Source organism: Cryptomeria japonica, chromosome 5 (assembly GCF_030272615.1).
Source record: "Cryptomeria japonica chromosome 5, Sugi_1.0, whole genome shotgun sequence".
In the NCBI taxonomy this organism is placed as follows: Eukaryota; Viridiplantae; Streptophyta; class Pinopsida; order Cupressales; family Cupressaceae; genus Cryptomeria; species Cryptomeria japonica.
The window spans coordinates 231,883,219-231,900,882 of record NC_081409.1 but is presented as its reverse complement, the minus strand read 5'-3'; the positions used below and the strand labels follow the sequence as shown (position 1 = coordinate 231,900,882).

The 17,664-nt window shown below is 41.4% G+C and overlaps 1 protein-coding gene across 4 annotated transcripts in view; it reads left to right on the top strand.

The window, feature by feature from the left end:
* The window catches only part of LOC131029091 (eIF-2-alpha kinase GCN2), a 336,054-nt gene that overhangs the window by 21,205 nt on the left and 297,185 nt on the right, over positions 1-17,664 (top strand). For all 4 annotated transcript variants that reach the window (XM_057959493.2, XM_057959495.2, XM_057959494.2 and 1 more), the window contains exons 2-4: positions 1,055-1,126; positions 1,330-1,389; positions 1,737-1,842. In XM_057959493.2, the coding sequence (XP_057815476.2) occupies positions 1,055-1,126; positions 1,330-1,389; positions 1,737-1,842 (238 nt within the window). The remainder of the gene's footprint in view (positions 1-1,054; positions 1,127-1,329; positions 1,390-1,736; positions 1,843-17,664) is intronic.

Sequence of the window (17,664 nt, the reverse complement as noted above, 5' to 3'; positions counted from 1 at the left end):
GATTAAGATTGTGCTAGTAACTAAACATTATTGTTACAAACAAACAATTCATAACATACGTCTTTTAAAGGAAAAGAGGCATGATTGAGTGAGGGGTTCTCACGCCTCTCCAAAGAGGCATGTACATATATAAAACACGCTTCAATTCTATTTGCAAAGGAGGAAGGAAGAATCAGAAAGGCTACCAAAATCGATACTGAAGAATAAGAAAGATATAGTTCAGACTTTGATTGCCAGCTTATGGAATTGAAATTCTGTCCAAGCCCAAGTGTGCAGAAAATCAGAATCACGAGCCATGGATAACAAAATCGTGTATGCAGATTAAGATCACAGTGTGCTTACAGATACTTGGACTGGGCGTATTCCATGTAACTGAATATATATTTCTGAGATAGCGATTTATTGGTAAAGAGATTTAAGACATCATATATATATAAATTCATTCTTACACACAATATATATTTATTCTCAGACCTTATTTGTCTGTAGTAAATCAATTTTCATAATTGGGCTGTTCTGAAACAATTCTCTTCAATTTATCAATTCATTAATCTGTCAAGAAAGGAAACTTTTATAGGGGACATCACATTCTTGCATTTCCTCCCATCCTTGTCCCAGTATCACCGTGGAACAGAGAATTTTTTTAAAATATTATGTGCAAAATCTGTGAACTTCCTCCAAAAATGACACTTGAATATGCATGTGTAATTGGCCAGGGCTGGTGAGTGAAATGTAATTTTGTATGCATTCTTCATATTTATATATTCATTCTGTCATACCAATATGTCTGATTCCCTAGAATATAATTATGCATTGAGATTTTTCTCATCAACCAATCAGTTTTGGTAAAGAATCACTCTCAATGAGTTACAAACTGCAAATTTGATTCCACAAAATTAATGTTTTCCGTTGAATAGATACTATTTATTGGATTTCAAATTGTAGTTTCCAAATCAATTAGTTTCAGTTTCATATAAAAATATATGGGAGTCCCCATTAATTGATTTTGTTTTCATTTCGTCATACTGAAGTTCCTATTTCCTGCTTTGATCAGAACTGCGATCTTTCAAGATGACTTTAAACTCATATCTGAGAATCCTTCTCCTCAACTCTCTATAACTATCAGGTATAAATTATCTCAACTTTTGTTGTAAAGTCTGATTGGTAGATGTTAAGTGGACACTGGAACAACAGTGTTCTATCTGTGAGGCCGCACTTTGATTGTAATTAATTTTCCTTTCCACATCTTATTTTTCTATATTTTAGCATGTCTTTATATTCCTTGATTTTTTGTGTTTGCCTTGGAAAAATTGCTTCCAATTCTTGCAGGCCCTATTCCATGGACAATGGATTGAATGACTTAAATATTTCTGTAGACCTATTAGTAAGGTATGCAAAATGGAAATATTTATGATTCCTGAGATGCATATGAATGATAATTGAATGTGTACAAGTTATTCTCTTATTTATGTAATTTTGTAAGCATCAAATCATTTGCGTCTGCTACCTTATCGTAGTCATGATTTTTTGACAGTCCATGAAGATGATTGGGAGTGCTTTTGGATAATTGCATCCATGCAAAATAAACTTACACAGTTTAATTGAAAAGTGCTCTCAATCATCTGCTAACTTAATCAATCAGGATTTGCCTATAGTTGTCTGAAACACATTTTTGTGAAATGTCACACCTTGTGGTTGCCATCTTCTTGTAATGCTACATTTTACTTTTAATACAGATGCTTGCCTGGGTATCCTTACAAGGCTCCAAAATTACATATTATACCAGCTGGGGTGCTGTCAGAAGAAGATCTCCAGCTTCTGCACTCAATGCTGCTGGACCAGGTAATCTAGTGTTAATGATAAAAGTCTTACTAAGAATATTAAAGATAAATAAAAAGTCTTAAGATAAAGTATTTAGCTTTAACAGCTTCCTTAGATTGAGTAGGACATGCAGGATAGTTGGGGTCAAACAAATTTTTTCCTTGTTTTTCTTGTTTTAGAAAAGATAACTAAACTAACAATATTGAAGAGAGTGACTTAATGTGGGTGTTTCTTTGTCTTTTATTTTTATTGACAGCTTCGTTGTCTGTTTGAGCTTCATGTTTATATGTTGGAGAGTAATGACTAGTCATCTCAGCTTTGATGAACATAAATGCAGGCTTGATTAGGCATGGCAGAAATGGTATGTACTAGAATAGGGATGACCATAAAGCTACCTGTTCACTCTGATAATTAAGTAGAAGTTCCTTGCCAAGATACTTACCTTTTGGAAACTGCTAATCAACTGAATTTCTGTTCAAAGGAACTAGGTGGAGACCGCTAATTTTCCTTATGCTGATTTTAAGCTACTAGAGGATGTATCCGTTTTCTCAGCTCTAAGGTGTCAGTGTGAATAAGAAAAAAAACCAAAAAACATGAGATTGAATCCATTCAATTGAGAGATCAGATAAGAAGCAGAGGAGTAGTTATAGTATATGTTAAAAGAAACAAGGGGAAAAAGAAACCTATATAAGAATCAAAAGTGACAGCAAGTCGGAACAATATTTTTTTAAGTTTTAACAACTCTTAAGTCATTTTGCATGATGTTTTCACATATCATATATTTTTTCTTGGTAGATATGCATGTCCTTACATAGCCTGATTTGTTGTCTTGTGTTTTACTGTTATGTGCAAGTTTCCTGGTGGAATGAACTGTTGTATATTGAGAGTTGTAAAATAATCTTAGAAAAGTTTTAATTAATTATCATTTTGTTATATTGTGGTTGCTTTGGGAATCACTTTGTTGTACCTATATGAATTTTTTTCATGTTGTGTCTGTTGTTTCCTCAAGCATGAGTCATGTTTTAAACTTTGTCTTGTTTGTCTATGTCATTTTTGTTGTTTCTTGTCTGAATCCTTGTAGGATCAATAATAGAAATCTGTCTTGGCAAATAACAGAGGTCAATCAATTAAAAAATGAGAAAAAAATTACAAATGCATGAAAAATATGCAGGCTTATGCATGGGTGTGCACCATTATGAGGTGGAAAGGGAAAGTTTTAGTTTAAAATATTTCAGGCAGTTGATGGACATGTGCTGTCAATTAAAGAAGAAGTGACAGAAAAATTAACAAGGCATGAAAAATATGCAGGCTCATGTATGGGTGTGCACCATTATGAGGTGGAACTGGAAAGTTTGAGTTTAAAATATTTCAGGCAGTTGATGGACGTGTGCCACATAAGGCACAGGACAGACTTGGAAGTTGCAGTAGTATGGTAAAGCATTTGCCATACCAAAGGAGCAGATAGTTTTAGGTTAAGCAATATTTTTGCAAGTCATGTTGAAGAGTGTGCACCATACAAGGTGGAACACAAATTTCAAATTGGAAGTTGCAGTGATGTGAATGAGCATGCGTCATTTAAAGGTGTAAACAAATTTTGGTTTCAAAATTACATTGCAGGCAGATGATTAGAAATGTGGCATAGTACAGATAACACACTTACAAAGATTAAAAAGTGCGAAGGTATATTCAAGTGAGTGCTTCTGAATATAGAAATTAATTTTTGAAAGACAAAATGTGTGCTACAACATATTCAGGCTTGCACCATATAGTGGTGGACTGTGCTTCTAGACATAGAAACTATGTTTCTAAAACAAAGAAATGCAAGCAATGTCGTAAATGCACATCATCATGAAGAGGAAATACGTTTCTCAAACATAAATTTGCAACTGTATATGGAGGTATGTGCCTAGAGGAAGTAGTACAATTTTTGCCAAACCAAAAAGATGAATCCATATGAACAGTTGCATGCCATTTACAAAGGCCAATGAATTTTAGTTTCAATTAAAGTTTGCACAAGCTTATAATAGAGTGTTGTCTTCTATGAATAGACAAGGCTGTTCAAGAAACAAAAGGTCTGCTATTAATAAGTGCGTCCATACAAAGGAAATTCAAAGTTTATATAAAAAGCAAAGTCAGAAAAGCAGCTATACAAAGGTGATCAAAAGGTTTTCATGTTTGGCAACAGCACTTCCGTGATATGTCCTCATCATTGCTGTCATCATTTTGGTAGCAGATCAATGGAATTTTCTTTCATCATACCAGTAGCAACCTTAATCATTTGAAGAGAGTTTTTGGATCAAACTGAAACATATTTTCTACTTTTCAGGCAGTCTTCATTGATTTTAGTAATCAATGGCAGTATTCCTTATTTAGTTCAGCAAAGAGGATTGTGTTTTGGTTGTGACATCATGTATTTCATTTCTCCATATTGTTTGGATTCAAAAACTCCGTGGTTGCAAATTTGTATGATCCCAAAATGTTTGAAGAGTGCTTTCTTAAAGTCTTTCAACTGCCATGCCTTGACAAGTTTAGTCATGAACAGTAGAATGGTCTTCAATGTGATACCGGTGATTTCAGTCTCTAATCACAGCAGATTTTCAATATAAAGGTGCAGATATCATCCATTTCAGTTGTGTTTGATCAAGGATCTGCAAATTTGAATGATAAGAAGGGTTTTCAGTTAAATCTCTCTATTTCAGAGGTTCTTATTGACTTCTTGCAGGGTTTTCCACCTATTAAGTAGGGTTTCCACATTAGCAAAAATGAGCATCTAGGGTTTGGAGTTCATCATAAGCATACTTCTGTTGTATTCTTCTGGGCTTCTAGGGTTTCTATTATGACAAATCCAACTTTTTGGCAATCATTTTCAGATTCTGGTTGGGATTTTATCATTGTCTCAGCAGGCTTTAATTGAGAAAAAGCAATATATCAGTATCATAATATTGGTATGTTTGGAGAGCAATATTTTTATGCACTCTAGGGTTTTTGGAATATTGAAGTTTGCAATTTTCAGCCAGGGTTTGTTATAAAGATCAACAGAAAGAAAGGGAATCAGACTCATAGCACTAGGTATTTAGGGTCTTAGGACTTATTTACAGGACCTTCCAGTCAAAATAAAAGAGTTTCATCAGAATCACTCCTAGATCCTGCTATTAGGATTGTCTATTTTTAGCTCAAGTCATATATAGTTCATGCTATTTTTAGTAGTCACCATTGTTGAGGAGATAATCATATTTTAAGAAGTCTATTTTTAATGTCTATTTAAAGATCAGCTATTTTTAGATGATCTTCTAGAAGGTCTATTCTTAGTTGATATTTATACTTAGTAGAAATCTATTTTCAAATTTGTTTGATTTAGGGTTTATTATTTATGAACAAAATTGTGTAATAAGCTTGCTTTGTATGAAGAAAATATTATTAGCTTAGAAGTTCTAGTTAGCTTTTAATTTATTTTTCATCCATTGTATTGTACACCTTATAAATAAGTGCCATTTGCACTTTCCTATTTTCAATAGTAATTGTTTACTTGGGTAGGGTAATGTTACTTAACATACAGAGTAAAAGGAAATGTAACTAAAGAACATAGAATATCAGAGCATAGAATACCAAGTACAATGTCGTTTCAGAAAGATAGATCATTTATTCCAATATGCAATGTGTACATGTGATGCAGGAGCATCCCCGATTCATAGCAATCTTGCATCAACCAAAAATATTTCCTTTCTGTTTTTGCTTTCTATTTGCAGTTTCAACATTTCTTTCTGTGTGTCCTAGATTTGGCTCACCGGGTCTTGTGGAGTTGGATTTTGGCTTGAAGACTTGATCATCTTCCTTATTCCCAAACTGTGGAGCATTTGGATTGTTTTTCGACAAGTTATAATTACCGGTTTCCTTGACAATTTCTTGTTACCGGTTGCCTGGACCTATTTGCATTGGTGATCTATCGGATCCCTTCCGTAGCTTGCGGAGCCTTGAGCATTGATTTTGATGTTCCTTGGTGCGTGGTTGACCTTTTCCCATGATCCACACTTCATCCTTTGGATTTTTCAGAGAAATCTCTTGGTGGAGGCCGACCTTGTTGGTTTTGCATGTTAGGTCTTGTTCTTCGGGTTTTGATCCCTTTTTGGGCCGACCGGATCCCCTTGGATCATATAAATCATTGTAATAGAGCATTGGAATAAAACGAGGAAGTTAGACTGAGCATAGAAGATAGACCTTAAGATTTGAGGTCCCGGTTGTAACCTGTTTTGTATTTCGAGCATGTTTAGCAGGTCTGTGAGCTAGTTTCTGTGACCCGGTTGTTACCGGTTGGTTGTAATCAATTTTCATGTTATAATTCAATCTGTTCTGCATTGCCTCCATCATGTCTTTGTGTTTCCGTTGTGTTTACTCTTGCTGACCGGTCTGGACTGATCTCTTTGAGGTCCCTCCTAACCGGTGACTGCTTCAACATGGCAATAATAACAGGTCCCTGAGGCATTCAAAATGAGTACATAAATAATCCGTGGTTGGTTAAGATTACCAACTGTCAGGAACTGCCAAGTAACAGCTACTCATCAGGGACAATAACCACAATTACATAACGTAGCTGATTAACTACCACATACTTAATACCTTCGGCTAACCAACACTTATTTATAAACAGATTCCGCATAATCTGCTAACTATAGTAATCAGCACGCCTAATCGTTATTGAAATTGCTGTTGATATAGTTCTTTGCTTTGTGAGTTAAGTGAAATGTAATAATTATTGCAAGCTTTATATTGCAATCTTTATGATAATATTTTTTGTATCTTGGTATGCAATTGTTTTCTGTTTAATCCATAATAATTCTTGTTTGTGTTCATTTCAATTCAACAATGTTTTACTTGTAACTTCTAGTCTTTGCATTTAGTTGAATAGTACAAGCATTTATTAGTTGTTTTAGGTCTTTTCTTCTAGTAGACAAATAAAACATAAGATTTCTCATCTAGTTCAGAAGTATTAATTTGCCTTATGCCTTCACTTGAGAACATAAATATAAGTTCTTATTTTAAGTTTTTATTGCTATTTAAGTCCCTGCAGTTTTAGGTTTGATGGCAATGGTGGCTGGGGTTACCATTGAAAGCAAGTGAAGGCCACACAACTACAGAATATACAATGAAAGCAAAGGAGGGAAAACAAGGGGGAACAGCGCTTATATTAATTGTCTCTAGTCATTGACTTATATCAATTTACAATAGCTATAACTTGGAACATGTAGACTCCTAATGCTACATATCCAAACCAAAATGTCCTGACTCTATCTTTTCTATCCAATTTATGCAATTCTTGTTGGGTGCCATAATTGGATCTGCTACATTAAATGCAGTCCACTCTTTCAAATTTGTTCGCTTAGCCATTTGATGTTAAATGCATTAATTCAAAATTATAGTTTCAAAATTTCAAAACCAATAGGATGGTTAGCAATAGGTTGGATAGAAGAAGGGCAAAGAAGATGGCTTGGGTTTCGAGCTGTAAAGTTAGAAATGGAAGATGAAACAGTGAAAGAGGAAGGAATGGGAGGAGCCAACGTAATTTCCATGCCAATGAAAGAATGATTGTTGGTAAGTTGACATTAGATATGACGAGATTATGAATAGCAAATGCAATTGAATTTTTATGCAAAATGTGTGGGAGAAATAGGCTTGAGAAGTGAGTAGGGTTTTTGGTACTAGTTGAGGTGTCAGCTGCCTTAATTAGGTTGATCCCCATTAGATGAGGAGACTTGGCCAAAGTGATTGATCATTGGGATTGGGCTTTGGCTTAGTGAAGGTGGCTAGTCTTCATCATCAATTGAGATAGGTTGGGAATAGTTGGTAGAATTATTGTGTTGTCTCTTCATGGTGGTCTCATGATTTTTCTCCTCATAGAGTTTCTAACCACCCTACCCCCTTATTAGATTAGGGAATGAAAGGGAGATTAGAAGTAGGTGTGAGAGGTGGGGACAATTGCCCTACTATGGATATAGGTTCTCTCTTGTTGATCAAGTGTGTTTACCCTCTGGGTGAACAGTTTAGAACATATAGATTGAATGCTTAACGAAAGACAATAATGCCATAGATATCAGATAAGATCAAGCAAATATAAGAGATACTATTCCATTCATAATCATGTTTGTTTACAAGTGACCTTCCATGGTATATAAAGGTACCAAGGGGTGCGAGGGGCAACCGTCGCACCCGTAACTACCATCCCTCGGTTACCATACTAACAAAGACAAGTACTACTTAATTAACTACGGTTCTATTCTCGTACAATATTACCGCCAACATCATCCCCCCAAAAAAAGGAGGTCATCTCCGGACGACTTACAAACAAAATGGGGAATACATTGCTACAACAGAACCCAAAATCAAAAACTAAGGGGGTGCAGAGGGCGTCCCTGATGAAGAAGGCGCCGGTGGTGGTGTAGTGGTGGAAGCCAATCGCCCATGCAGCTCGTACACCTGCTCAGTCATCCTCTTCAGATCTCGTTTTGGCACCATCTGCCTCTCAATTGCAGTCTTAACCATATAGGCTGCCTCCAACACCTCCTCCTCCTTCCTGTCAATGCTCTCCAATGCACTAACCAATCGAGTCTCTAACAGAGCTTGGGATGCTCTCTCCTCCTCCAACTGCGTCTCCATCCTCGCCTTGGTTGCCCTTTCCTCTTCCAGTTGCATAACCAAGGCAGACTTATTTGCTACCAGAATGTCCGTTGTTGCTCGAGTCTGTGCCAATGTAGCCTCAACCTCCTGAAACCTGGCAGCCAGCTCCTCCCGAGCCGTCACTGCTACTATGTGTAAGGCCTTAGCGGTGGATGCCATATGTTGTGTCCTCCGAAGCTCAAAGTAGCCTTCTCAGAAGGCCTGCTCCACCTACCTCAATAAGGATTGCATCCAGGTCTCTCCAACCCCATCAGTGAGGCGCCAAGCCTCTAGCATCCCCAGGTTCTCCGTCTCAGGCCACCTGCCAGACTCAAAACACCTCGCAAACTCTTCTCTGCATCCAGTGCGGACAAAAGTCAGCAATCTCTCCATCCGATCGACCACAGCGGCATCCTCCTGGAGTCTCACAGAGGTCACAAGCCGCTGAGCCCCTAGAGTCATATCGGCAATGAACTGCTCAAAATCTCCCAAACCCTGCTGTACTCCAACCGTCACCCCCTCATCTCTGTAAGGACTCGTCACTACATCCGTGGGGGGTGAAGTAGCCCTCTGAAGCTCCCTACTACTGGGAGAACCCCCTTACTCGAGATCAATAATATCCAGAGAATGCATCTCCGTACGTGGAGATAGAGCAGCCTCACCTACAGGTGCCACGGGTGTGAGCTAATAGCGGCTCAACCAGGCACTGAGGTCATCCCGGAATGTGCCTGTTTCCACCATTTCCTCCTGTATATGACTCGGCACATCCTGCTGAATAGAGGCCCCCGCCCCCTCCAAGATACCCGGCTGCTCTACGGAGTCCACCATAGGGACTGCAATAGTAATAGAATCGGTCCCTGATGTGGTCTCAGCCCTCGGTGGTGTCATAGCGATCGTCACCCGAGATTGGCCAAAACCAGGTACTGGCACGGTGGTGACTGTACTGACTGTCCCCAATGAACGTGGCACTGCCAACTGGCAAGTCTCTGGTAGGCGTGCTGGTGTAAACAGGACCCTAGCCGGATTCGATGCTGGAGCAGTGCTTGCTGGTGAGGATCCTTCGACACCCACCGATTCCATTACCTCCTCCTCCGGCAACTGGTCACCCCCTCTACTTGCCAACCGAAAACTCCCTCTGCTCACCTGGGAGGTGTCGACGGATTCCTCCCTGCCACTATCAACATCCTCCTCATCTGCGTCAGACTCCTCTGTCTCTAACTCTGTTTCTGACATGGCGGGCTTCTTCCTTTTCTTGCCCAAACGTGCTTCAGCGCCATGTGTCAAGACATCCAAATGCGACCAGTAAAATATAGGCAACTGGTCAGGTGCAACACGATCCTGTGGCTCCAATGGCTGTAAGCCTGGGGTAATCTGTGTGCGGACTGCACCAAGAAATAGCCCAATGGCGTGATGTGGCATGTAGAATTTCTTATACTGGAGGGTCATGAATTCCTCCATCCTATCTGCTAGCAATGATGCCCAATCATACACCACTCCATTTCGTAGCCCACTCATTAAGACAATTTGTGCAATAGCTATATCAGACGCACGACTGGCACCTGTAAGGCGACTCTTCACCATCGACAACAAGCATCTCTAGACTCCCTTCGCCAAAAATGATTTCTTGACCCCCCTACCCTTACCAGCACTTTTGAGGCTATCCTTTTCTGCTTGTGTGAGGTTATCCCGCAACATCAATTGTAGCAAGGTGGCATGGACGTCTGGAGTGATTTTATGCAAAGTATCAATTTTTTTCCCTTCACTCCAGGCATGCCAAAAACCCTTTTGAACTCGCTTGCCATGAAGGAAACAGTTATCCGCTAATGCTGGTAGTCAAATACGGACTGGCGGCGGTGTCTATCATAGGTGCCAATCATGGCACGCAAAACTACCTCAAAATCTTTTATACAAAAAACTGACATTTGTACAGCCCAATGTACTTGTGCCTGGCAGAGATTTTTCTTTATTGGGTCGTCATGAGGTGTCTTCGTTCACCAATTCCTGCAATCCAGTCCATTAAGACCCTCAAACACGATGTTGTCCACTGTTACCTCTTCCTTCTCCTTTGCCGATTGGGTCTTCGGACGATGTTTCGTGCCTTTTTGAGTGCTGCTCATCCCCAGGCTGCCTGCAACACGCACTCCTAATGGCAAAATTCTCTTTCCTGTGTCCTTGCTTGATTCAGGGGTTCGTCTCCCTCCCTGCAACTTTTCTTCTAACGGTTGCAACTGTTTTCTCCAATCCCCCTTATTCCTGTTAGTGTCCATTGAACCGAGATTAATTACTTTAATCTGATTTATATTGCTCTTTAATCTCCCTGCATGTGCCACAAATGTCGTCCCTCTGAAATGTCGCGTTTTTCTTTTCAGCCATACGGACAACGGAGTATGGCGTACGACTTCAGGTGTGCGACGTACGACTTCAGGTGTGCGACGTACAACTTGCGGGTGTGATTTCCTTCGGTTCTTTTCTCTGTGTTTGCCGTACGGTTGATGCTTGCAACTTTGTTTGGCGCAGGGTGTTTTCTTTCCCTTTTTTTTTTCTCTCCTTACGGTTCCCACCGTATGGTGTTTAAAAATTATTTTTTCCCTTTTTCCGTATGTTTGCTGCCATACTTTCAAATTTTTTTAAAAGATTTTTTTCCGTACGGGCCCCTACGGTCGTACGGTTGCCTGCCATACGTTTTTTTTGTAATTTTATTTCTTCGGGAGGATTTGGGGTCGGTCGATTGCCTCTGCTCGTGATACAGTTTTAATTTCGATCCATTGGTGCCGCCTGCAACCTCTCGTCCATCCAGTGTCCACAACTTCACTGCCCCGTTCTCTGCCACCTCGCGGACTTTATATGGTCCTAACCATCGTACCTTGAATTTGCCTAGTTTAATCTCATTACGCCCATTATATTTCAGTACTAGTTGTCTTGGAGCAAACCTCATTCGTTTCAAGTGCTTGTCGTGCCATAGCTTCCTCCTTTGTTGGGCTGCCTCCGTAGCCCATTGGGCCATCATTCTTTTCTCATCCAACTTGTTCAAGACATACAATCTCTCCCTTAGGCTCTCCATGTCCCCTAGTTTGTTCTCGATTGCAATGCGAAGGCTTGGTACCATGAATTCCGCTGGCACAACAGCTTCCTGCCCGTACATGAGTTGGAACAGAGTCTGGCCGGTGGTCACCTTGTAGGTTGTGCGGTAGGTCCACAAGACCGAAGGTAATTTTTCTTCCCAGTCTTCTCCCTCGACACCGCAAGAGTTGTAAATTACCCCCACGAGAATCTTGTCGGTAGCCTCAGCCTGCCCATTGGCTCGCGGATAATAGCGACTAGACAATGAATGAAAATTTTTAAATTCAGTAGTGAGGAGTTTAATAACGTGGTTCACAAAATGTCCACCCCTGTCATTGGTCAACTGCATAGGGATCCCATACCGTGTAATGATTTGCTCATAGATGAATCTTGTTGTACTTATGTCCGAGTTGTTAGACAGGGCCTGCGCTTCAACCCACTTGGTTAAATATTCCATGGCTACCACAATGTAGCGACACCTCCTGGCGTGGCTGGCCTTGAGTGGCCCAATAAAATCCAACCCCCAGTGCTCGAATGGTTCTTGAGCATGCGAAGGGTTGAGGGGCATGAAATCCCTCTTCAGCGGCTTCCCCGCTCTCTGACACGTATCACAACCTACTACCCATTCTCTCGCATCATTATATAATGTGGGCCACCACAGGCCTGCTAGCAACACCTTTCTTGCCGTAGTGTTTGGTCCCATATGGCCTCCTGCGGGCCCCTCATGTGCCTCCCTCAGAACGCTTGGCACCTCTTCCTGCATCATACACTGATGTAACACCTGGTCGGGTCCCATTTTATACAACAATCCATTAATCAACTGAAATGTGTGGCTTCTCAACACGAGTTTTCTTCGTTCTCCTAGTGGCATACCTTGGGGGAATACGAAGGTGGAAAGATATTCCCCAATGGCAGTATACCATGGTGGCAGTACTGTGATCTTGAATAGGTGGGCATTTGGAAAGTCGTCATTCACCCCCTCCAGCGGCTCTCCGGACCTAATCCGAGACAACTGGTCAGCAATGACATGGCTCTTGCCTGGCCGTACAATTATTGTGAACGTGAACTCCTGAAGGAGCAATAGCCACCTGCTTATCCTGCCTTGGATGATGGGTTTGTTTACCAGGTACATCAAAGCCTGGTGATCCACATAGAAAGTGAAGGGTGTCGCCAGCAAGTAGTGTCGAAATTTCTGTACGGCATAGACCATTCCGAGGGCTTCCCTCTCGGTGGTACTATAGTTCTTCTCGACTTTCGACACCAACCGACTGGCAAAATAGATGGGATGATCCAACCCATGTCCCCCTTCTTGCGCCAGTGTAGCCCCAATGGCATAGTTTGAGGCATCCACATGTACGTGGAATTCTCGGTCCCAGTTTGGATAGGCCAGAATGGGTGCTGCCACCAATCTCCTCTTGAGTTCCTCGAATGCTTCCCCTTGTGCCGATTCCCATATGTACGGTTCGCCCTTCCTTGTTAGTTTGTCTAGTGGGAACAAAAGTTGGGCAAAGTTCTTGATGAACTTCCAGTAGTATCCAATGTGTCCCAAGAAGGACTTGACTCCCGTCACATCAATGGGCGACTCCATTTCTACAATTACCCGTACCTTATCCGGGTCAGTTTACAGTCCAACTTTACAAACGATATGGCCCAACAACTTCCCTTGTGGTACCATAAATCTGCATTTCCGTGGATTTAAGGCAAGCCTGGCCCTTCGACATCTCTCCATGCACTCTCTTAGCGCCACCAAGTGAGTGTCTTCGCTACTGAAAATCGACCAGTCATCCAAAAAGGCTTTAAAATTTCCCACAGACATCTTATCGAAGATGTGAAGGACTATCCTCTGGAAGGTCGCGGGAGCATTGCACAACCCAAACGACATCCGGTTGTGTAATGTCCCCATTTTGCGAGCATCAGAGTTTGTAAGAATTAGCCTATCATTTGACCCTCGTAGGCTAACAATTATTGATAGAGGGCTTCGTGTGGCAGTTACTTGGTGATTAGAGACATTACTCTTCAGCTGGATTCAGGTTTTGGCCTTTGCACAGGTTTTTTGACTCAGATTGGCACACTTACTATTTATAGTAAGTTACTATTTTGGGAGAGTCAGGGTTCCTATTAATAGAAAGACACCTGAGCAGAGCTTATTGGCAGTGTCGACCTTGATTGGGCCTTTGCAGCTATTTCTAGACTCAGTTCCACATACTTACTATTTATAGTAAGTCACTATTCAGGGTTTCTATTTTTAGACAGGCATCCAATCACATGGAGAACAGGGAGAGTCGACTCTTGGCTCAGACGGCTTAGCAATCAGACAAGTACATCAAGAGATATTAAAGTTTAAGTGACTTAAGTGATTTATTTAATATTTTAATATTATTATAAAGTTCTAAAGTAACTTTATAATAATAAAGTCACTTTAATATAATAAAGTGCGTTAAGTGAATAATTTAATGTGGGAATAAATCTTTTATCCCACATTGGCCAGGAAGGTGTTTGAGCTCTCTTAAGGAAAGAATAAAAGGAAGGGCAAGAGTTCATTCTCGGCATCCAGTTGATGAATAGTATTTTGATTGATTTTTATTGTGGAGCCTAGGGCTTTCGCAATTTTCTTCTTTGATCATAGGAAACGAAAACTTCCTATTGATAGCAATTTTGAAGGTGTGAAATAACACCTGAATTATTGCAGTTGTGGGAAAGAATACTTCAGTTCTTTCATTTGTGCAAATTGGTGAAGTTTTCTACAAGGGTTTGAAGTTTATTGTTGAAGAACATTTATAGTTGGTTGTGAATCATCCTTCTTTGGCACATGGAGTTATATCATTCTTGTTGGGAGAGATTATCAACAAATTATTCAAGGTTTTAAGAGCAGATTGCAAGTTTTTTCATCCACTGCTACAGTACTCGCGTGAATAGTACCCGCGTGAACAGTGCCGTGAACAGTGCGCTACAGTGCCGTGAACAGCGCGCATGAACAGTGTCGTGAACAGTGCGCTACAGTAGTTTGAGTTCTATAGAAGGGGATTTAGAAAGGTTGAATAGCTATATATATTTGACAAGGGATTTGCATATGAGGAGAATCAAACCAATATATCAAGGCAGCCATTGAAATTCCAGGTTTTCTATCTATGGTCATTGTATTAGAAAATCATTACTTCACTGCATCATTTTCTATTATGATTATATCATGAAATACTTGGAGGTTGCATATGTTTAATGGAGATATAAGTTGCATATTCCACATTCATGGTAACATTCAACATTGATCAGCCACTTAGCTTTCATGCCAATTGTTTGCTTAAATGCCTAATGGCTGTAGGTATACATTGGGATGCATGACAAGTGATTGTCTTAATGTCAAGTAGCTGTACTAGTTAATTTCAGTCATTACATTTGTGTGGAAAGGTCTAAAACAGCTAATATATCATTTCTATAACAACCTTGCATTGTTAGAAGCTTTCCATAACTTCATTTGCAGCCTACAAACCCAAAGAAGACAAATAAAGAATTCACTACAGCGGCTTCAAACATTGTATGCCAAGTGTTTGACAATATTCCTTGGGGTTCAAATAAGTGAAACAAGGTCATATTAGCCAAGGGATATTACAGGTTGTACACATAGACTTCGTCCTCCACCACAAAGGTGGTCTTCAAGTTGTCCTCCTCAGTTATCGAAATCTGGTTGTATCCCGAAAAGCCGTCTAGAAATGAGTACATTTCATGGCCAGCCACCTCCTCGAGGATGTTGTCTGTGAAGGGTATAGGAAACGGATCCTTGATGGTGACTGTGTTGAGGCACCGAAAATCCACGCAAATGCGGATTTGGTTGGCCTCCTTGAGTGAGATCACAATCGGCGAGACCCACTTGTCTCCACCCGAAATATGATGCCGGCCTCCAACATCCGTTCAATCTCTTCGTTCACTTTGGCAGCATAGTTCTTATTCATTCGGTACGCCCTCTTCCGTACCGGTTGGGCTCCCGGGACCAATGGTATCCGATGGACGCACATTTTTGGTGGAACCCCCTTAAGATTTTGAATGCTGTGGCCTTCAGCACCAAGCTCCAATCATCACCTACCCAGATATTTTGGGGGTTGGCAGTGTCTCCTAAGTTTGTCTCCTTCACAGTGGGGTCTTCGTATCGCATTGGTCTATCCTTTGAAAATTCGTACGCTGGAACATCATTTACTTTGGCGTCTCCTTCCTTGTACTTCTTGTATTCTGGCGGAAACTCCTCCTTCTCGCCTGGCTCGTCCTCAATTTGCAACATGTGACAAGTAGGGTGAAACACTTCATAGTCTCTTATTTGCTAGTGGAAGAGTCCATTCAATGAGGAAGCGTCATCTTCTAAGCATCCTCTGAGTTCAAGCACTCCTTCGTCGTTTGGTTCCCTCTCGTCTTTACCTTCATAGGAATCCCACTCCCATCTGTTTGAGTCCTCTGAATCCGAATCAGATGATGCGAGCTCCTTGCCGACAACCTGGGTCCTCAGATCAATGGTGTACTTCTGCCCATCTTTCTCCATGGATAAGGTGTTCTTCTTCCAATTGTGATTCACCTTTGCTTTGACTAGCCACCCTCTCCCTAAGATGGTGTCGTAGCCCTTCTTCTTAAGTGGGATCACCACAAAATCCAGGACAAATGGATGCGTTTTGATTGTCACTTGTTGTGCCATAAGCGTTCCCAGGGGTTTTATCCCATGTTGGTCTGCTCCAAGCAAGTTAAAAGTTGGTGGCCATAGTGTCGGTTTGCCAAGTTTCTTCCAGGTTTCTTTAGGAAGGACATTTACTCCAGACCCGCCATCTACAATGGTGTCCGTTAGGATGGTCCCGAGTATGCCCATTTCCACGACTACTGGATGTCGACCGTTGTTCAATGTCAGGATCAAGGGGTCTGTTGCCAACCCGCTAGAGGCATCCGTACCCTGGGTTATCCGACTCTGTGCGGTTATTGGTACTGAATGCAAGAGTGTTGTACGTAGTTGAGGCATTGTTTCCAGAAGGTCCTTCACTTTTATGGGTACTTCTATCTCCAACATTTGCTTTAGAATATTTTCCTCCACCTCCAAGCGGGAGGTACTTGCCGCCTCGTAGGTGTCCCTCTGTTGTGCCATCATCTCTTTCTCCACTTGGGCTTTTGCCTCCCGTGTTTGTTGTTTCTCCGTACGTGGGTCAGGGTAGGTGGCTTTCTTCGTCTTCGACCTTGTGAGAGCCAACACCGGCTCCTCCGTCCCCGTTCCCTCGATGTTTAGTAGGTTGACCCCGGATTGTGGGCAGTTTCCGTCGTCATGATCTCCTGGTCCACACCACTTACACAACTTCTGCGAGGTTTCTTCCGTTGTGCAGTCTTTGGCGAAGTGCCCCCACTGGTTGCAGGCTCTACACTGGATCATTGGTCGCCCTTTTGCGTCGTACTGGATCGGGCTCTGGTTATTATTATTATTGTTATTGCTTTTTCCTACCTGCTGGTTGTTCCGGTACCCGCCAGATGATGCATTGTTATTGGTGGGCTGGGACGTGCTCGCTACTGCGGACGCTGATGATTGCTCGTGTAAAGAGGATCTGTTGATTCCTCGTCTTCATATTATAAGGGCATTCCTTCGTCGAATGTCCCATTATTTGGCAAATGTCACAGTAGGCCTTCTTCGGGCAAGAACCTTTCGTGTGCCCGTCTGTTTTGCATTCAGTACACCATAAATTGCCTTCCTCGGTTTTGCTCGTGCTCCCCTTCATTGTTTTAAATTCTTTCATCATTCGCTCCATGTCTTTCCGGAGCGCCTGGACCTTCTTGCTGGATTCCCCGCCGCTGCTGCTTTCTTCCGAGGAGTCGTCTTCGTCGGACGAGGTTTTGTCCTTCTTTTTAGATGTTCTATGTTCACTCTCCAGGTCCATCGCCCTGTTGTACACATCGTCATACGATGTGGGCGGTACAATCTTCATTTTTTACCGAAGGGAAGGCCTCAATCCTTCCACAAACCATCTCTTCTTCAGCTCGTCTGCTGGTTGGCTATCCATCTTCCCCAACAACTCTTTCGGCCTCCGACCATACGCACGGACCGTCTCCTTTTTACCTTGTTTTGTACTATAGATTTCGGCCACAATTTCATTATCGTCTCGTAGTAGCTGAAACTCTGCT